This window comes from Ptychodera flava, chromosome 8 (assembly GCF_041260155.1).
Source record: "Ptychodera flava strain L36383 chromosome 8, AS_Pfla_20210202, whole genome shotgun sequence".
Lineage (NCBI taxonomy): Eukaryota > Metazoa > Hemichordata > Enteropneusta > Ptychoderidae > Ptychodera > Ptychodera flava.
The window spans coordinates 20,031,959-20,054,038 of record NC_091935.1 but is presented as its reverse complement, the minus strand read 5'-3'; the positions used below and the strand labels follow the sequence as shown (position 1 = coordinate 20,054,038).

The 22,080-nt window shown below is 34.9% G+C and overlaps 1 protein-coding gene across 2 annotated transcripts in view; it reads right to left on the bottom strand.

The window, feature by feature from the left end:
• LOC139138743 (serine-rich adhesin for platelets-like) overlaps positions 1–21,252 on the bottom strand; it is an 81,609-nt gene extending 60,357 nt beyond the window's left edge. Inside the window, exon 1 of one of the 2 annotated variants that reach the window (XM_070707254.1) lies at positions 21,085–21,252. In XM_070707254.1, the coding sequence (XP_070563355.1) occupies positions 21,085–21,157 (73 nt within the window). In that variant the 5' untranslated portion in view covers positions 21,158–21,252. The remainder of the gene's footprint in view (positions 1–21,084) is intronic. The other variant, XM_070707255.1, reaches the window with a different exon arrangement.
• Between the last annotated feature and the right edge of the window lie 828 nt (positions 21,253–22,080).

The window sequence follows — 22,080 nt, the reverse complement described above, 5'->3', positions numbered from 1 at the left end:
CACAGTCACTGGTAATTTCTCATTGGCTGAGAACTTCTTCAACAGATGTAACACATTCCTGCTGTACTGCATTGTTGAAATTACCATATGAATAAGAATGTGCAGAACAAAAGATTGCAGGAACTAGAAATGGCTTCACAGATACAAGGAGACAAATTTCCAGAACTTCAGCCCAAAAAATTGAGCACAAATGGACAAAATAAGAGTTCAGCCGCTAAAGTCAGAATCAGTGGATGTTCATGGAGGCTGTACAACTGCAACCAGAGTGACACCAATACTAATGCTGACATAAAAATAATGAACAACTCAGGAGCACGGCGTGGCGGCTGCCATCAAGGCGCACAACCAAATACACTTTAATCAAAGATTTCTTCATAATTTTAAGATATCAGATTAAGATCACCCCTAGGAATATGTCTACCAAATATCAAAGCTATCAGACGATTAGTTTTTGAGAAACAAATTTTTATACCAAAAATGGCAAAAAGTGTCCCCAACATACAAAATTGCCGATTTCATCACTCAGATCATTTCTAGGGAAATTTACATTAAATACCAAGGCTATCGGACAAGTGGTTTAGAAAAAAATGACCAAAGAGGCAAAAATTGCCAAAAAGTTACAAAATTTCACATTTCATCATAATTTGAATATATCTGTGACATTTTGATCATCCCTATTAGGACCTGTATACCAAATATCATAGCTATGGAACGAGCCGTTTTGGTGAAAAATATTTTTTACCAAAAATGGCATTAAAATACAAATTTGCATGTTCTGCAAAATTTGGACAACCCTTAAAAGGGGCAACCACCAGGAATCTATATCCTTAATATCAGAACTGTCTGATAAGCAGTTTTGTAAAGAAAAATTTTCAAGATCTTTTGACCAAAAATGACACTACTTATCTTAAAAATATAAATTTGCATATTTTGTCACTATTTTAACATATCTGAATAAGGTCATCACTAAGAACTGTATATAAAATATTAAAGCTGCTGAAGGAGGAGAAGATTTTGTCAAAAATGATTTTGTCAAAAATAGCAGAATATTAGCCTAAAAAGACAAATTTCCATATTTCATCACAATTTGAACAAATCTGATTAAAGTCATCTCTGGAGACCTGTACTCCATATATTAAAGGAAATGGACTGGCATCTCTGGAGACCTGTACTCCATATACTAAAGGAAATGGACTGGCTGTTTTGAAGAAGCTTTGGATGTAAAAAGTTGACAGACACTGGACAATGCCACACATCCACCTACAGTGAAGCTAAATTGGTACACATTTACTTGGAGGTTGGAGCAACAAATCCCAACAGATGATATGAAGTGGCCAGCTTGTTCCACGCAAGTATTGATCAAATGATGAGTGCTTTCAGGAAATTAATTTTCCAGTGTAACTTTAATATGGCTGGCTTTTGCATTTCGCTATTTCTATAGAGCTGATTGGTAATATGTGTATAAAGGTCAATGCCTTCAACATGAGATCAGTCATTCCTGAACTTTATCATTGCATTACACAATGCTGGAAGGTTCCATGTACCAGTACCTGGCAAGAGGGAAAATTATCTACAGGTATCAAAGAAACAGCGTATACAAACTTGTAAATGGTTTCAGTTTCCAAATGCTATACCTAAAAATAAACCCTCTTTCCATGGAGCAGATTTTCTTAATCTTAATTTTGTCATTTGCTCTTCATCACCATATGACATTATATCTATGGAAACTTTTGTAACTGTCAGCATTACTTTTAGAAGACAACATTAAGAGAACAAATGTTAAACTTGTTATTGATATTTGTTCTTAGCTGACAAATTGATGGTAAAGATATACAATATCAAAGGCAAATGTTAAACACAGAACAACGACTTCACAGGTATCTAATTTCAACTACACATGAAACTGATGCTACTTCATGGACCCTGTGATTCATTGGTTGTTCTGACAATTCCAGGGCAAATTACACACAATTGACTTCCATAGTGTTGCGAAATCAACCAATTTTCCCCTAAGTAATGGTACTGAGTGTCTATTGCCATTGCAGCATATTAAGTCCTATTAAAGTTTATTAATTGCTGCAATTTGATGTTAGGCCATCATGAAAATTCAATGACACATTCATTCAGTGATTCTTGCTTTTCAAATTCAGAGACAAGTATTCATCTTTTGAAATTTTTCTTTGTTCCAAGTTATACATGATACATGAAAGGATATGTGTTGTTTGCCTTTAATTATATAAATAGAAAAATAACTCATGATATCAATGTGCATCAGTACCGGGATAATGTAGTAATGCACTTCTACCTTGCAGTTAGGATATCTTCAGTAATAGTCTCTGGTATTACATTCTGACAGTGTCCACGAAATTCACTCAAATTACCCTTTCTAATTTAGTAAATCTTTTTAATCAACAACGAGGAAGGAATAAATTAAGCTTTCTAATAGTTTTCTTTTTAAACAACAACAAGGAAGGAATAATTCTAATCACTTCTTACAATCGAAATATCAGCATTCTTTCAAAGTGTCAACAATATATACCCTGGTGCATATTTATATTTCATTCTAAACTGTCACTGTTTACAGACAGCAGATCACAATGACAGTTAAAACAGAAAAGAGAGCAGATTGCTATCATCTATTGTTACTTTAAAAAACAAGCAACCTAGCAGCTGATATCCCGGTAGCTCCACTGTGTTATGTACCGGTGAGATAACTGTTTTGATACATGTGTTGATGAAGAAGGTGGAAATCTCTGATAGCTCATTTCAGCGGCCAGACAAAATGGCAAAATAGCTGCAATAATACACAATTGAAGATTTCATCATAATTTGAACATATCGAATTAAGATAATCCTTAAGAACAAGTCAGCCAAAGTTATCAGATGAGTAGTTTTTTGCGAATAAAATGTTTTGACCAAAAATAGCAAAATTGCCCCAAACTACAAAATTGCAGATTTTATCATAATTTCAATATATCACATTTAGTTCATCTTTAGGAACCTGTATGCCACATATGAAAACTATCAGACCATTACTTTTTTAAAAAACATATATTTTGACCAAAAATGGCAAAAATTGCCAGAAAATACAAAATTGCAGATTTCATCATAATTTCAATATATTACATTCAGTTCATCAATAGGAACCTGTATACCCAATATCAAAACTATAAGACCAGTAGTTTTTGATAAACAATTTTTTTTGACCAAAAATGGAAAAAAATGCCCCACAATACAAAATTGTAGATTTCGTCATAATTTCAATATATCACATATTGCTTATCCCTATAAACCTGTGTACCAAATATCAAAGCTGTCAGACAATCAGGTTTGGTGAAACTAATTTTTTACCAAAAACAACAAAAATTGCCTTAAAAATACAAATTTTCATATTTCTACACAATTTTAACAAATTTGAAATACTACCTAGGAACCTATGTACCTAATACCAAAGCTATCCAACCTGTAGTTATGAAGAAGAAGACTTTTAAAGATTTTGTGGATCAAAAATGACAAAAATTGCCTTAAAAATACAAATATGCAAATTCACCACAATTTGAACAAATTTAACTCAAATCACCCTAAGTAAACTGCAGATCAAAATTTCAAAGCAATGGGACATGCGGTTTAAGAGAAGACTTTTTTATCAAAAACAGCAAAAATGGCTCCAAAAATCCAAATAGCAAATTTCATCACAATGTAAACAAACTTAAGTGAAGTTACCCAAAGTGAACTGCATATTAAATTTCAAAGCAATTTGGCTTGCGGTTTCAGAGAATAAGGCGATTGTTGACGGACAACAGACTGACAGATGGACAGATGGAAATATAAATTTTACTATAACCCAAACGGGATTCGAACTCCCACACACTCACGGCAACATTAAGCCTACTAGACAGAAGAGCTAATAAAACACACATTTTTTGTACTGCCATGCATGATGTGTTATCTGAAGAACACTCAGTTAAAACATTTTAAGAAGACTTAACAGCTGAACCAGAAAAAAAGCACAATCTTGACTTTCTTGTTTTCTCAAATATGTGAACCTTTTCAGGACAAAAACTTCCAACTGGTTTCCTTATGATTCTATCAAGGGAAATTTAGCAATTGAATTCAACCAACTCATAGAGTCTGACACAATCATGGCACACCAACTGACTTGCAAAATGCAACGACCTCAATGGTCAAACCATGACCATATATAATTACATTGAGTTCCCTACCAACAAGGACATCAACTAAATATTTTGATTCTAACTTGGCATTCACTGAATGTAGAGATGACACTACCTGCCATGTATGCATGGCATACCAGTACACAATAGGAACTGTCAGATTGGTATGCCTCAATGCAGGGTATCTACAAAATTCAGTAAATAAAGCGAAGAAATACAACATCACAAGTAAATCATTGAATGGATAATGCTGGATTACAAAATGTTTAACCTACACTGTACATGTCGGTGAAAGATCATATGAGGAATGTGCCAGGACAAGTACATAGTAACAGTTATAGGGTTGGGCCATTCAATATCTTTAGGGTGTAGATTTATAGATTGAAACAAAATTTTAATGGACTTCTCAGAAATGAAAAATTTTGCAACAGTATAATCATCAAGAAAAAATAATCAGCAAACTTTTAGCAAAGTAATTAAATTAACCTCTTTTGGCAGTTCATGTTTTTCAAAGTGTCGTTCAGCTTGATTTTTCAGCACACTCTTCAGGAGAGATTTCACAGATTACCTCATTCTAAATCAGTCATTGTGAAATTATAAGGCCAGTACTGGTAACTTTTCATGATGTTTTTCATTATTTTTGTATTTTATATCAATTGCAAGCTCTAATTCTACTCCCAAAAGAATGTTGAAGCACCCACTATTTAGCTTGTCAAAACAGCCGTAAAATACCCTGTATTGTTTATGCTTGAATTCTAGTCTTGCCCAGAATTCACTTGTCAACAATAACAACGCAGTTTACACATGTACAGGCCGAGTTGACTAGCTGAACACTATAACATTGACAAGCTGAATACTGTGATGTGTACTATTAATATACTTTGGGGATTTATCGAAAAAGAAATTATGGTTGAATTAAAAAAAAAAATAGTGAAAAAATCTTCCAAAGCTTGCATTTCTGGCCCATAATGCATGTTTGACAATTTCGGCTACTTCTATATGACCTAACTATGCTACTTAAGATACAAACATGATCTATACCCCTCACAAATATGTACATTATGATATAATGCAGGTGTAACTATATAAATCTGATAAACAGCCAATGTGAGATTAGAATGTATACTGGTTATACCTTTGCCATCAGTGCCTCAGTATACTCTGTGAACAACATGCAACCTCAAGTAAATACAGCAAAACTTTTATTTCTATTTTCACAGATAGATCAATATTCAAAGGAATTAATACTGTATCGCCAACATCAAATATGGAGAAAACTGAATTGGCTAAGTTTACTTCAATATAAGAATATTTGTCCACAGTCCCTCCACACATGAGAGACTGTTAATGTCAGACATTAACATTTCAGCAAATACATGTAGATGAAGGATTACATCACAAAAGTTTCCATAGCAAATTTGGCCATCACATTTATCAAAACTATGAACTGTCCTGGCCTAATTGGCAGCGATATTTTGTCCTAGGATCAGACTTATTATACCGAAAGAGCCCTCTACAATACAGATTTAATTTTTCGTTTGTGTGTATATATATTTATGTCATCCTCATAGACTTGTAAATTAAAGAGCTGGTTGTTTACAAGATCTGTATGTCAAGACTTCTTGTAGACTAAAAGTTTGGCTACTTGCAAGTTGCATGTACATTTTTAGCTCACATTTCGAATACAAATTTGAGGTTATCTTATAAGCTGAAGTCGGTGGCGTCTGTATGTATATGTGTGTATATATGTATGTATCTATGTATGTATGTATGTATGTATGTATGTATGTAACAATCTTGAACATACATGCACTTTTTATCTGCCACTTCAAGCACAGCAAATTTAGGGCCCGTCAATAAGAAAAGCTGACGCACGACAAACTTTTATATGATAATGATTTTCTTTCATTAAAGTGTGGTGGGTACTTATTTTGCATAAGAACAATAGGTGTCAGTCGTGTTTTCAGGGATAAATGGATGGCAAGAACAATAGGTCACATGACCTTGAGTGGTATAATATGAAAAATCATAATACTTTTTTCTTATTCTGTCATCCATATCTACAAGATTTGATTCTGTTGTTTATAACCATCTAAACATTCAACATATGTAAGTTGGTCACATTCGATGTGGTATTTTTGAGTTATGAGCTCCACAACTTGGTCAAGGGACAGGCAGACTGACTGACAGACAGACAGACTGACACAGTGATGACATTGGCCCCCTAGTGAGCCAATTATAGGCCGATGGAGAATTGCAAAGATTCATAACAGACAGTAGGGTGTGATAATGAAAAAGTACATCAAGTACACAGTCACTCAGGTTGGCTTCGGCCAATAAAAACAGTATAACTCAAGCAATAACAACAGGGGCCCAGGCCCGGTTGGCTTGGGTCCCTGAATACACAGGGCCTAAAAATGCACACATGTGAAATTTATCCATAACTGGTCATCCCTTAGGACTTGAAAACTTAATATGTAACTTTTTTCTGATAAGGGGTTTCAGAGAAGAAGTGCAAAGTTGATCGTGCTAACTATGGATACCAAACAAACCAATCTGATAAGCTTCCTTCTGTCTGATAAGCTTCAAAATGCAGACAGCGCAGCTAAAAAATGTTCATGTGGGAGTCTTCGAAAATTGTTCGATGTAGGAAACATACTGTGGTACATTTTAGATTACTAGTTTCCCAAGTCATCTTATAGTATTTTGATGATTCAAGAATACAATTAAGTCTCTAAAAACCTGACATAGATATCTTAATGAAAAGTTGTCCATCCAGTGCTTAATTCTTAACATCTTGATCATTCTTGATATAGACATATTGAACTTCTACCAAAAACTTACAAGTGCATGCAGTTCTTGATTCACTGTACCGAGTATTCTAGATGAACAAAATATTACAAGTTAAAATATATTTTAGAAAATCAAAGGAGCTTAGCCGAAAGATGTTTATTCGCATAAAGAATGAGATAAAAATTCACTTTCAATAACCATCAGTATAGATAACTACTAAAGGCAAGGACATTCCATGGACCATGTACTTGTAAGCCCTTTCAGTGCATATGATTTAGTACACAGTGACAACATTAAACAGATGTACCGGTACATCTTACAATTCAAGACATCAAGCCATCAGTAAAGCAGCTGATAGAGCTCTACTGCCTTTATGTACAGAATAACTATTTGGGAGACGTGTTGATGAAGATGGTGGAAATTTTTGATAGCTCGCTTCAGGACTGCCTGACCAAAAACGGGCAAAAATGGTTGCAAAAATACACAATTAAAGATTCAATCATAATTTTAACATATCACATTAAGATCATTCCTAGGAACATGTCTACCAATTATCAAAGCTATCAGATGAGTTGTTTTAGACAAACGAAGTGTTTGACCAAAAATGGCAAAAATCACCCTAAAAATATATCACATTCAGGTAACCTTTAGAAACCTATATATCAAATATAAAGCTATCAGACCAGTAGTTTTTGAGAAAAAAATTGATCAAATTGATCAAAAATGGCAAAAATTGCCCCCAAAGATACAAAATTACAAATATATCACATTTTGATTAACCCTATGATTTTGCATTACAAATATCAAAACTATCAGTCAAATGATTTTGGAGAAAAAAATTTTGACCAATTGACAAAAATTCCCCTTAAATATTAATACAAATATGCAAATTTAAGCACAAAATGAACAAATCAATTGCACCAGCAATTTAAAAGAAGAATATTTGACAAACAACAGAAAAAATTACCCCAAAAATATAAATATGCAAAGTTCGCTAAAATTTGAACAAAACTGACTGAGCATACCCCTAGGAGCCTGCACACTAACTTTAGAAGAAATTGTTCGAGTGTTTCAGAGAAGATTATTTTTTTCTCAAAAGCAATGAAAATTGTCCCCAAAATTACAAATTAGCAAATTTCGCCACAATTTGAGTAAACTTGGCTGAAATCATCCCTAAAAACCAGCATATAAAATTTCAGAGCAATTGAATGAGCGGTTTCAGAGATTGAAACAGATTTTTTACCAAAAAGAGGAAAAATTGTCGTAAAAATACAAATATGTGAGTTTGACAACGATTTGAACAAACCTTTAAAAGGTCATCCTGAGGAATGTCCATGCCCATTTCTTTCAAAGTAACGTACTAGATCAGCAGTTTCAGACAAGAAGCCAAATACTGACGGATGATGAATGGACAGACAGAGAGATAAAGGATCTAATAAGCTCCACATCGCTGAGGAGTTACAATGTTGTGAGCAGACTCTTCCATATTTATAAACTGAACAGTTACTCTTCTAATAAGCACCACGTTGCTGAGAAGTTACAATGCTGTGAGCAGACTCTTCCATATATTTATAAACTGAACAGTTACTCTTCCCAATAACCATGCTTCTGAAGAGTAAAATTTGCAAAAGTCTATGAATTAAGGAACAGCCCCTCCTACTTTACTTCCTTACTACAGTTACATATGTGTCCATGAAAGTTAATTCTCTAAAACAGTGCAAAAGTGATGCAAAATGTGAAAACAAAATTTTCTTGAACACCGTTTATAAAAAATCACATGTGAACTTTGACCTAAAGAAATTTAAAATTTCTCTCAGTACAAACAAAAGTGAAGTCTGTCACAACAGTGAAGTGTCAAAATGAATCTGCCAGTTTTTTCAGGAATAAAAACATTCCATTCCATCCTTTAATAAAAGAACCTATAAACAAAGTTATTTCCTAACTTCCACCAATTTTGTGTCTTAAATTTGTACCGGTAGTTTCAACCCCTGATGACGAGTTGCTTGACTCGTTTTTTCATGGGTCTTGGTCATACATCCAAACAAGAAAAGCAACCCCCCCACCCCACCCCGAGTAATTTGTTATCTTGATCATACTCAAATATTCTTTATTTTTTTTTGACTTCCCATATGCAGAGTACAAGCCAATCTTGTGTCATCTGACTCTGTTAATGTTGCTGACTTTGCCAACTAGCTACAGTTGAAACTAATTAGTGTAAACAGTTTTATTGCAGTTCACACAGCACTATAGCTTCGCTGTCTAACTCTGCAAATGGTCGTTATTTATGTGAGCAAGTTAAATGAAAGAATACAAAGCTAATACATACATGGACAAATAATATAAGAAAGAGTTGGAGAACTTTATTCTTACAACACTTTTTAATGATAACAAACACTACCTCTTGTGGCAGTTATATTGCTCAAGTATTCAGTTCTCTCAAAAATATGATGTACTGTGCCCCATAGGTGCTCAGAATGTACAGTACATTGCAGTACATGTACCACGTACTGTACTGTATACTCTATTGAAAAAAAGTAGATTTGATAAGGCCTTTCCATTGTAAACATGTACAGAGAACCATATTTTACACTAAACCAGAGTCTATCAAACCACTAATTTTAAATTTTCTTTCCTTCAGTTTCTAAGCAAACTATAAGAGGGTCATGATGCCATGTCAGTGGCGTGGGAGTACTGAGAGGATGGGGTCAGAAGGAGTATGTACATGAACACTTTACAGCACTGCAATTAAAATGTTTGTGAAGTTTAGACTGTAGAATTGTCATATAAACACTTCACGGAATTATGAAGCAACAGGAAACATACAAGGAGTCACAATGTTGGGGTTCATACCGAATACTGCCAAATACACTTCTTTACAGGTAGTTAATGGGGCTATACCTGTTGGACAGATATTCAAACTCAAAAACTTTTAAAATATTGTATGTTGCTTGTGGGAGACTAATTTTGAGAATGTAAACTTATCACCGTCATAATTTTGTGAATTTCCAAACATATAACTTTTCCCCATTCAATGGGCTAAAGCAGACATGGCAGCCATTTTGAATTTCAAATATCAGGAAATGTAACGTAATTTGTTGCTCTCATACAGTGACTCCTGATTTTTATTTTTAATTCAGTAATACATGGTTGTGAGTTTCCTTGTGAAAAAACTGCATCTGTCAGTTTCAAGGTCTGTACTAGTACCTCAATATTGTTAATAATATGGAAATGCAGAATCAGTGCGTGCATAATTAGGATTTTTATAATTTCACACTGAAGCAGAGTCTATAGTATCAAACCACTTTTCAAATTTCTTTCTCTCAGGGTTTCCAAGCAAATTATGTGAGAGTCATGACACCATGTCATTAATGTGGTAGTAATGTATAGGAATCACACCTTTATGTCATGCCCCCTGGAAGAGCATGTGATTATTGGTATATCTCCAAACTTTGACAAAATATCCAGTGACATTGATTGAAAAAAAACTATACACATGTGCACACATGTCAAGTAGGCGCTTGAATATCATGACAATGATGTCACAGTGTACACTAAAATAAAATTCACAAGATTTTATCGTGAAGAACAGTTTCACAAGTTTAATTTCCAAAATAGACTTCCACCTTTTCAACAATCTTACTGAGACTTTCAACATTGGATTTGATTTGACACTGGAAGTTCTGCTTTTCTTACACTATCCTGCTACTTCAAACAATACCTCTGCATACTCTTTGTAGGCAATACAAATCTGTAGTTGCAATCATGCTTGTTCAATAATGAATGTATGAACTTCAAATTAATCGCCATCGAGCATATTATTATGTCTGTATTTCAGGTTTAATATTTAATGGTTAATGATAATATTTTACAATGTTTAATTTCGTTTTGCTGACTGAAATAAGTAATCGGATAATAAAATTATACATGTACCGTACAGAGATGTTTGCCTCTTTGATGAGTTTACTCAGACACAAATTCATTTTATCTCCATTGCCAATAGCAAATGGTACCATATTTCAGCATTCACCAATCACCAGTACTTTACGGTATGTCAAAATTTGCAGTAAGTCTTATGCAAGTTTGCAGCAGGGAAATCAAATATTGTACATCTGTGGTCAGATGTACATTAATCACCCGTCCTTGTAGTAAAACTTCTCACGGCAATTAGCCTTGAAATCACTTTTTTAAATAGATACTCCAACAAAGTTATGGATTTTTGGAAATAGTCAATATTTTTTTATGCTATTCAATTAAGTTCAGACACACAAAAATAGGTAATATATATACACACTGTAAGTTTATCATTAATAATAAAACTGAGCTTTTTTTATCCCAAATATGTACCCCTTTATCCTTCGAGTAGACTAGTATTGCTACCATACTAAACTTAAGATTCTGTGTTCTTTATAAATACCGTATATATATTGGTTTTCATGTCATATTTGATAAGAAATATTGCGTTGAAAAAAATGTGTTGGTTAAGTGCAACACTAACTTTTTTGTTCATCCTCTTGTAGATGTTATTTTCTCGCTATTTCATATCAGTGTTTTAAATAAGGTTTGGGATCACAGGTGTCCTTTTTGTTGTTTCTTATATGTTTACAAATACCATACACCCTGAACATTTTTATCTTGTGCTGCCCTCATGAGAAAATTATCATTATTCTCTGATTTCGTCAACAAATGTGTACAATGCAATGACATGGGACATATGGTGATATGCTTAGCATGAGAAATTGTAATTAAAAATTTACTTAATATAATTTCTGAACTTTTTTCAAAACTAAATGTAGTGTTGTACATTAATCATGTTTATTCTGGAGCACACAAAATGCAATTGTGGACAACTCAGAGGCAACAGATGGCTTAACATTTAATTTACCGGTAAAGTAAAAAATCTTACAATTTGGAACATACAGCTTTGAAAGCTATGACAGACTGCCAAACTATGTGAATGCACATATATAATATTTGGACCTTTCTTGTATCCGCCATCCAGAGGCATAAATTTTTGTGCCACTGCTGTCGTTTTGACAACTTAACAGCAGTAGTAAATTGTTCTCAGATTTCTTTCAAAACACATGAATCACTGATAAACCCAAGGCTGTTCAAGAGTGTCCAACTATACCTTATCAGATTTGTGAGTGAATACAATTTACTGACATTGTGAGTTACTGGAGAATTAAATAGCAATTATATCCTCTCATAACATAATTCACCCATACAATGTGATACCGTTACATGGTATTGTACATGGATTATTTGGTGCAGTTGCATTTGTGAGATTCTTAAATTTGTCTGTTAGAGACTACAGCAAAGTCCAACTTTGAGTATTGATCACTCACTACTTACATATGTAAGTAGGTTGAGTACCGTGGCACATGTTGCACTGCTGCAGTGTGTATATAAGCACTCAGGCTTAGTCGTACAAACATCTTGACAGATCAAATCAACACAAAAGATCTGAAAAACTTCTTATGTGATTGAAAAGGGCAACATGGAACTTGTGGTTAAAAAATAACTGCATCAATGCATCCTCAGGATTTTACTTCTGCATTTCTTTGTACTTCATTGAAGATTTTATTGGAAGAAAGTGTACAAAACTCATACCATAAAAAATGATTGGTTGCCAGCTAGTCTCCTTATCCTTTAGACTGGAATAGGACTTTGCAGAATGCAAGAAGGAGTAGACAAATCATTTCTTTCTCACCTTGAAGTCATTTTTTTTAAAGTTTAGCCAGGGTTTCTGGTGCACAGTAGACCACTGCATGAAATATCATCTACTCTGATAATCAGTCTATGGGTATTGTTGATTTTCTTTTTGCTGCACTAAACCGTATCAAAGCAAGCTTTGACATGACATGACAAACAATAACACTAAGAGACGCACGTAGAATACTAAATCACTCATAAAAAGAAAGTGCAGACCCATGGTCTGTCCCCGCGACAAAAGGTTGACAGGTTCCTTCTAGGAACTGACCAAAGGCCTGTTCATTTCCTTACACCATTGTGTGTATGTCACCTTGGCAACAGAGAACCAGACCATGACAGAGATTTTCTTTCTTTAACCCTGCACCTCTACAGTAAACACAGAACTTTTATCTTTGCAAAGGCAGTGCTTTTCACAGGGTCTGAGCAAGTAAGCCGATGAAATAGCTGTGGTATAAAATGTAATTCAGTAGTCAAAAACCACACCGAAATTAATTGCTGTAGGCATTCTGATGTTGTGTATTAAAGAGGGATATCTGAGTCTTGCACAAGCAAACAGTATCCGACAGGTGGTTATAATGATACCTTAACGTATCAATCTACATAAACACGTGATATATGTCAAGATTTATGCTAGTTACTTTTCAATACACTTCAAATGCAAATAAGCTAGCTGGTTCAGCCAATCATGACAAATGTGTAGGCTTGCTCCTTTGGGAGACACTGTCTGAGAATGAGGACAGCCGGTTTGGTTTTACACCATGTACCGGGTTTGCATCTTGTGTTTGCCTTATTAGTTCAAATACACACTTCCTCATGGTTGTAAAAGTTTGACATAGCTATCTGACATTTTCATGATGGTTAAGGCAGAAAAGTGTCAATTACACTGATGCCCATATCAAATATCTGTTACACTTAGTCTGTAATTAAATCCACCATTGACAACAAAAGTACAGGGAATTTACATGTAAGATCAGTGTTGACTCGCATGTTCATCACACACATTTTCTTCTAAAGTATACATACAAAATGTGTTGACAAGCCAGACATAATAGTTGCCGACTCATTTACATTGTAATTTATACTGGTTAGAAAAACATTGAAGTCTTTTGGGTCTTCGGAAAGACTATTTCACACTGAAGAAAGTATGGACTAGTAAAACCATAATTTTAAGAAGTTTTAAAGAAATTGCTTATTGATTTGTAGCTGTAGTGTGTATGAAAAGAGATTTTTTACAAGTAAAAACGTCGTGTTACTATTAAATGCAGTGACTTGTTCAATTTATGTGTGTGTGTGGTCAACTTGTGTGCGTCTGCAGTCAATTGCCTTTCTGTTTACGTGAAAGAGATCAGAAACTGGCACCCTGTGTTCTGGATAAACTACGGATCTGTCTCCACCAAGACCATAACCCCTGATATGTTTTTCTTGCAAATTAAAGATAGTCTTTCCTAAGATCCAAAAGACTTCCATGTTTTTCTAACCAGTAATTAAATGAGTCGGCAGCTTTAATGTCTGCCTTATCAACGCATTTTGTGTGTACTTTAAAAGAAAATGTGTGTGATGAATATGCGAGTGTAAACACTGATCTTCCATTTTGAAGTATATTTTAATTAGCAACCACTTTTAAGTGTCAAATACTTCATAAATTATTCATGATCAACTATAGTATTGCAAGCATATCCTTCTGAATGTGATCTTTATATTCAGCCAGACTAGTGAGTGTCAGAACTGTTAATACAGAGTACCACTTCCTTCCCAATTTTCAGACACAGGTATTTTTATTTCCAATTTTACTTGCCAGATTATTCAGTTTCCCAGATGAGGAATCTTCTGAGGGGAAAAATATGAGGAGGGATAATTTGATTATATTCTCATTTGCTTTGCAAAGTACAAAATACCTTATCACCAGATTTGCTTGGAAAATTTAGTTTTGGATTAGATGATGAATTGTAATGTATTTGTGATATGGCATGATAAAGATCACATGCTGAGAGTGAGTAACTTAGCAGCTAATGCAAATCTGCTGTGATTTTAAAGGGCAAGTTATGCTAACTTGTAATGATTTTTTTCATTATTTTTATTTTGTATGTCAATTGCAAGTTCATATTCTACTCCAAAAATAATGTTGAAATATCCACCACTTAGCTTGCCAACATAGCCTCTATGTATGTAAAATGAATTGCTATTGTTTACATTTGAATTCTAGTCTGGACCAGATTCACTTGTCAACAATATGCAGTTTCATGTGCAGCTGAGTTGACAAGCTGAATACTGTGTATCTCAACATACTTCAGGGAAGCAAACAAGAAATTATGGTTGACATTGAAAACAAAAATTGTGAAAAAAATCATCAAAGTTAGCATTACAGACCCTGTAAAGAAAATTAAGAATTGTCAGAGTTTCTGACTGGTATCCAGTGATTGAATCAAAACAGTCCGTTGATCATGTGAAATGCAGACGCCATTAATATTCATTGTTACAATACTATGAAAACTGTATTGGTAATCACATCAGAATATCAAATAAGAAGACATGTTAAGGTCAATGGAATTTTATCAACATTATTTTGGCACATCTGAATAGCAAACATTTAAAGCTACTGGACTAGTACTAGTTAGGCAGGTTTAAACCATGTCAAAAACTGCCTGAAACATTGAACAAAAGACTTAGTATGAAGATTAACTGAATTTGTGCTTTCCAGTATGTTTTTTTACAAATGAGAAGGTAATTGACTAAATTGAAGAGACTGTACGGGTAAATAAATATACAAACTGATTATGATCATTATAATAGTAACCTTAGTATTAAATTTCATGTTTCAACCTGTCTTGCATGACATTACAGAGCTGATGATTTCTGAAGAGAAAATGAGTAAAAACTTTCACAAATATACATATATGTACAATTCTTTGAAGTGTCTCATAATAAAACACAAACATATGGCAAATATCAAAGTAATTAGACCAGAGGTGTGTTAGAAAAAGATCCAATTATAAAAAATGTTGACAGACAATAAAATTCAGATGAAAACCACAAGAGAATGATCAATTATGCATTATATCATACCAGTATATTGACAGTGCAAACACAGCAATCTGATTGGTCGAGATATGAAAAGAACTGCAGTATATTTGTGGTATACCACAGCTGGCATACGGTGGAGCTCTCAGCTTGAGTAATAATCCGGTCTTGACGTTCCACGCCAGAATTTCAATATATTGTCATGATATAATACTATTAATGGCAATAAATCACATCCAGCGACGGTTTACCACTCGATTTTGACCAGTTCACTTCATATATGCACTCGCTATCGCTCATGCATATATGTCGTGAACTGGTCAAATTCTCGTGGTATACTGTCGCCAGATGTGCTTTATTGCTTAAGTATATGTAGCTTGGCTAGCAGAGGTCTATATATTTATGCAGTGTGCACTTGACTCTCCCGCATCTTCAAATGAAAGAATTGAAATTAAATTTTCTATACTTGAAACAGAATCACATTGACAACTATCAAATCAAACCAGACTTCAAACCAGGTTCAAAATACACTTTGAGAGAATTGTTGTGTCGATGTGTATGGCTAAATAAATGGTTTTTAAATTACCTGTGTGTGGGTGGGTCATTATGAACCTTTAAGTGTTAGTGTTGGTCTGTGACAGGTACATCTACAATTACCTGGTATGTTAATGGTTAAGGTTAATCAAATGGATCTAGGGCTCTTCATAACAGTAATTGGTAACCGAAGTGTTGGCAGAATTAGTTTTGTAAAGATACACAGTAAACATATAACAACATTATGCACAAATTAAGTGGTGGTTGATGGCAAAGCAAGATTCACAAACCAAATACTCATTGAAAATTATTAAGGTGCAGTAAACCTGATGCACAGAAAAGCTGATACAAGAGCATGCCTGAAGACAGAGATTCAAAGTACTTTGCTGGTATACTGCTTGGGTTGGCTAATTTTGAACCTTATCGAGTTAATGAAGTTTCATTATCATATCATATTTATGAAAATTAAAACTTTAATTTTTCCTACAGAAGTGAAAGAGGAATGGTGGCCATTTTAAACTTGAAGTACGGGCAATTTTTTCAAATACCAAGATTTGTACGTGATGTACCAAATCCCAGCCCATGATAGACAACTTTGCACAACATAATGGCAGAGCCGAGTACATTATGAAGTGCAAAATTTGCTCGAGTCCATTATGGGCTGGGAGAAGGTACATTATTGCTACTATTATATAGTTTTGTCGATTTCAGTGAATTCATAGATGTAAAAAACATCTTGGGCCACAATTCTGGATAATTGGATACATTATCAGTAATAATCTGAGAGTATGACATCACAAAATTCACTGGAATTGACAAAGCTGTTATATAATACTATATAAGGACAGGTTTATAATCTCTTGATACATTATGATGTGCTCACTTCCCATCTCTGTTCTGTTTTATCACTGAACACTATAGCGAACTTTCTATTTTCTGTAAGAATTCGTGCAAACCATCGAAGGTTCAGATAATCACTGTGTTAATCCTATCTACAAGGGAGATGAAATAAACAAATTGTAGCATAGTGTCAATATTATTTCACCATAGCATGAAACTTTACTGAATCTAATTGGCTGAATAAATTATCTGATAGGTTTTGTTGGGAAAACAATTCAGGCTGGATTTTTTTATTTTTATGGCTGAGAATCTTGCTTGCTCATACAGCTGACCAAAAAACACAAGAGGATAATGCAGATTTCATAAATTTCACTCACTTTGCGGCACAAGCCACATCATGTAAAAGACTTGTGTCAATTGAGAAAATGCCTAGCAACCTAAAAACCAAATATGTTGAAGCTAGGAAATATGAACAAATCTCAATCAGGTCATGATGATGCCCTACACATTACTTGTTCAAATAATATCTTAATTTCGGAACCAGGTTATTAACATGTAAATCTCCTATGAATCTGTCGGGGCAAATTTTCTTTTATTAAATGTGCAAAAACTTCCACATTTAATTCCAATTCAACAGAAGCATATGGTTCTTAAAGCTTCTGGTAAAGTGCCAAAATCATCTGTATGGAAGTTAATATAGTGGACGCTTTAGACTGCAGATAATTCATGATTTTGTGTTTGTTTCCCTACCCATGTATTGTAGAATTTATGTTGATTGAAGAAATCAATTTAAGGCCATTTCAGGGTAGAAAATAATTCAAGTAATCATAATTTTTATTTTGTTTGGAGCCTAATTCCTGTAAAACCTTTAAATGAGCATGTAAACATTACATTTTGTTTTCTTAACATATACCATGGCTGTAAGTTTGATTCAAGTATGTACAATTTAAAGATAACATCTGCCAAAGTAGTTCACTGAATTTCTTTCATTGCTTTGGACATTTGGTCGAAGGTGCAAGACATGATTTTTATTTACAGTTGCAGCTGAAGTCTAGAACTATACTGAAATCTATACCTATCTGGAGTTTTCCTCACCTGAACATTTGGACAACTAGCAAACTAGTGATTACAATGAATTTACATCACAAGTAATTAAGATACAGTCCATTATTCTGGAATTTTTAAAAGTCATTTTGAAATTTTTAATATTAATTTGATATTATATTGAAAAAATTGATGTCTAATGAAAGAATTTGTCAAGCTGTTTTGAAGGTCAGTGCAACATCTGCTAAATACACTAAGCATATTACTCCTGAATTTGGCATGGTTAACTAATTAAAAGATTTGAGGTTCTGTTTGTTTGTTGGTTGATCTTGGTTGAGTTTATTGTTGGGATGGGGATTCATAAAATCTTTGGTGCCTCCAAATAAATGGATCCGGATGACTTCTTGGAAGATGATAAGATGATACAAATTTCATGACGCTCACTCCCCCCCCCAATGTTGTTTTTGAGCAAATTTTGACATTTTGATTTTCTCAATAATTTTTTGGTGAAAGCTACAGTAACTGTTAATTTATGATTTCTTTTGCAGTTTTGTACTGTCAGTTTCATGGTCTAATTCTTAAAGCATTTTGAAGTATCAGTGCTAGAATGGTTTATCAAAATGGCATGTAATGTGTTATCATATTATATGCATTGTTATTGCTGATGACACAATTCAAGTCCAGAGAATTTTGAATTTTGATCATTAGCACTGGACCTTATTTACATATTTCATGATATTGCATAATACCACAAATATTCTTAAAATTGTTTTTCCTGTGACACGACAGCTAAGGGTTGCTGTTCGACTGCGTGTAACTCTATGGGAACTGAAAAGGATGCTGGTCTACTATGGCAGCTGTCAGCCATTATTGAAAAGTATTTTATTCATTTTACTTTTAAGCTACTTTTATTTTCATTTTATTTTTTTATTTTCTTTTCTCGTTTTAATTTTTTCATTTAACTTTTAATTTTTTTATTTCACTTCGATTTTTTTTCATTTTAATTTTACTTTATTTGATTTTCATTTAAACTATTTCATTTTTTGTTTCTTACATTGTGAAAAATAGTTTCAAATGAAATGTTACTGCCTTTTTTAATCAAATAAAATCATAAAGCAAACGGTTTTTGTTTCCAATCTCTATAGTTCTCTATAGTTAAATTTTTCCTTTTCAAAACACAAAACAAAATGATTTTTCAAATTTATTCGATATTTCTTTATTAAACCTGAATTTCTTTGTTAAAAAATCACTCTTAAAATAATATTTAACATAAAACAAAACACTAATAATTCTTACGTATTTTTATCGGTGGCAACTCCAGGCCACCATACACCACTATCAATGCTGGTTTATTTCTCCATTTTAGCCTTTACTAGAAGAACAGAACAGACCACAGGCGCAGGCTTGAGCACTGGAGTGCACGAGACTGCTGAACACTAAAAAACATGGCGTCATTATTGTATAGACTGCTCGGAAGTCTATTTGAACAAATTATCCGCTGTCAGTGCCGCGTTGTAATTTACGACACATGTACGCACTGGCCTCCGTGTGTGTGCCATTTGTACGCTGCAAAATGCGGGGTAAAGGCCAATGAAAATACAAGATTACGTGGAGAGCGAGTCCGATATCTTTATTCACACGGATGATCCCCGGGGACGATCCTTCCGTCTTGGATAAACGTTACATGTAACACTTGTGGTGTTTCCCTGGTTCATATAGGCCTACACAGTCCTGCATAAATTTTCGTAGGTGTGGGTCCATAGCTGTGGTGTTTTTTGGAAGGGGTTTCGGCCGTAAGTTTTACGGGCTGGTTTTGACTTTTATGTTGTTAACCCCGCCACCACAACATAAAAGTCAAAACCAGCCAGTAAAAGGCCGAAATCACGTCCGAAAATACCAGCTATGGACCCACAAGCTTAACCTGCATCAGGACACACTGCCCGCCCCCTGGCAAGTATGCAAGCCGACTACACTTGTAGTCCGGCCCCAGTGTTCTTGGGGTGGCTTCTTTCTAGCTGCAAAAATTGAAGCCCTGGGTATTAGCTGTGTTTGCGCAATGCAGCCCAAACCATCACGAAAAGAAACTAGCGCACGGGCCCTGGCCGGGGGACGATGTAGTTGCATCACATGCATCTTGTCCGAGCCACATGTGCCATACAGTCGCGTGTGTCGACACAGGTGGAATGCATTAGTAAAACAGCGGCCGCCGTGTATCGAACCACACTCAACCTTGCACAGCGCTGCCTGTATTTGGCAGTGTGTAACGCAGTTGTCCGGAAAAAACAAAAAGATCCGTTTTTGTATTGACCAGGAGTGGCACATTGGCTTACATGCAAGTCAACCAACAAAGGGAATCCTGAGGGTCAGTTCCGCGTATTGGTTCAATGAGGAATTCCTAGTAATTGTGAATACATGTCTGCAATTCTTAGAAATGAGATTGGGATTTTCATGACGTCGACACAGCACGCACGGACGCGGACGTAGAAACTATGAATACAATCACAAACTGATAATGCTTTGCACTGTGATATTCTGTTACATACGTCCCTTTGCGTCATTTCTTTAAGCAAGGTAAGATATTAACTAAAGAAATCGCCAACAAATTAAAAATGTTGTCTTGACATGTGGCAACGGAGGTAAATGGTAAAAAGCTAGTGGGATAACCGAACGCAGTAAGCTTATATATCAGTACGCAGTTAGCTCAATTCAGTTACCGAATAACTGACTAACGAACAGACCGGTATAAAGAGAGTGTCGAAATCTTCTGCAATGTCGACATACCACTTGAATACGGTCGTTGTCAAAGTCCAAACGCCATGTGACCCTCCCTCCCCCTTAATTCATGTGCTGCGTTTTAACAACTTTTCTTTTGAGACATATCGGCTACTTAGTATTTGTTGGCAGATTTCCGAAGTTATTAAAATATGTAATGAGATTCAGGCATAAATTAAATCTTAGTTAACCTTACCTTCGACGAACACAAATGTGAGTATGGATATTGCTAGAAACAAACCAAGGCTTGACAAATAAAGTCTTGCCATGTCGCAGACATGTTGGTCCGGGCGCGACCGCGGGTCCAAACCTCTTCGGCTGCCCTGGCGTGTGACGTGAGTGCATCTCGGCGACCAGTACGAACCCGTTCAAATTGAGGGCGCTCCCGCTAGGAGCAACCAATGGGTACACATGGTACAGGTATATTCACAGGGTACAGCCGGCGTTATACGTTTCGAAGTAGTGCGTGATCAATAAATGTCATGATTTAAACTTTTCCTCATTATACATGAGTTGCCTGTTTTGCGATTATGCATATTACTGTACCCTCGCCATCTATGCATGATATTTCAAAGGAAAAAGTGCATATACTCTTTGTTCTAATCAATTCACAGAGTAGATAGACAGAGTGGCAACACTTGCATGCCTTTTGTTCCATGGTCGTCTCGGTAGACTATTGGCTTTTCATATTAAAATGAGCTTCAAAGGTGTTAAACTTTTTGGAGGCTTTGTTTGTGGTTGATAATTACACGAGATTATGCGAAACATACGACGAGATGGCATCGTACTGCCAGTCGCGTAGCAACCATAGTTACTTTGTGAGCTCTCAGGCCAGAAACACTGCTTCACGCCAATCAAAACATAACACGCCAGCAGTTTCATAAACATGTCCTTTCTTGACGCACGTGTAAGAGACGGTATGACTGACCGTAAACCATTGAGTAAAACCAGACAGTATCGATAAAAGACTTTCAATTTGGTTCAAACACACTCATTATATATTCATAAAAATATGAGAGGAATTTTTAAAACGGTAAAACCCACTTTCCTGAAGCTAAAAAACACTCCCGTTTTTGCCAGCACATCAATTCCGATCAGCACCACACGACAACAACAACACAAACTTTGTCAAACATACTTTCGCTTAACAATTGGTGAAAATCCGAAAATTACCGAAGGGTGCATGGTCGCA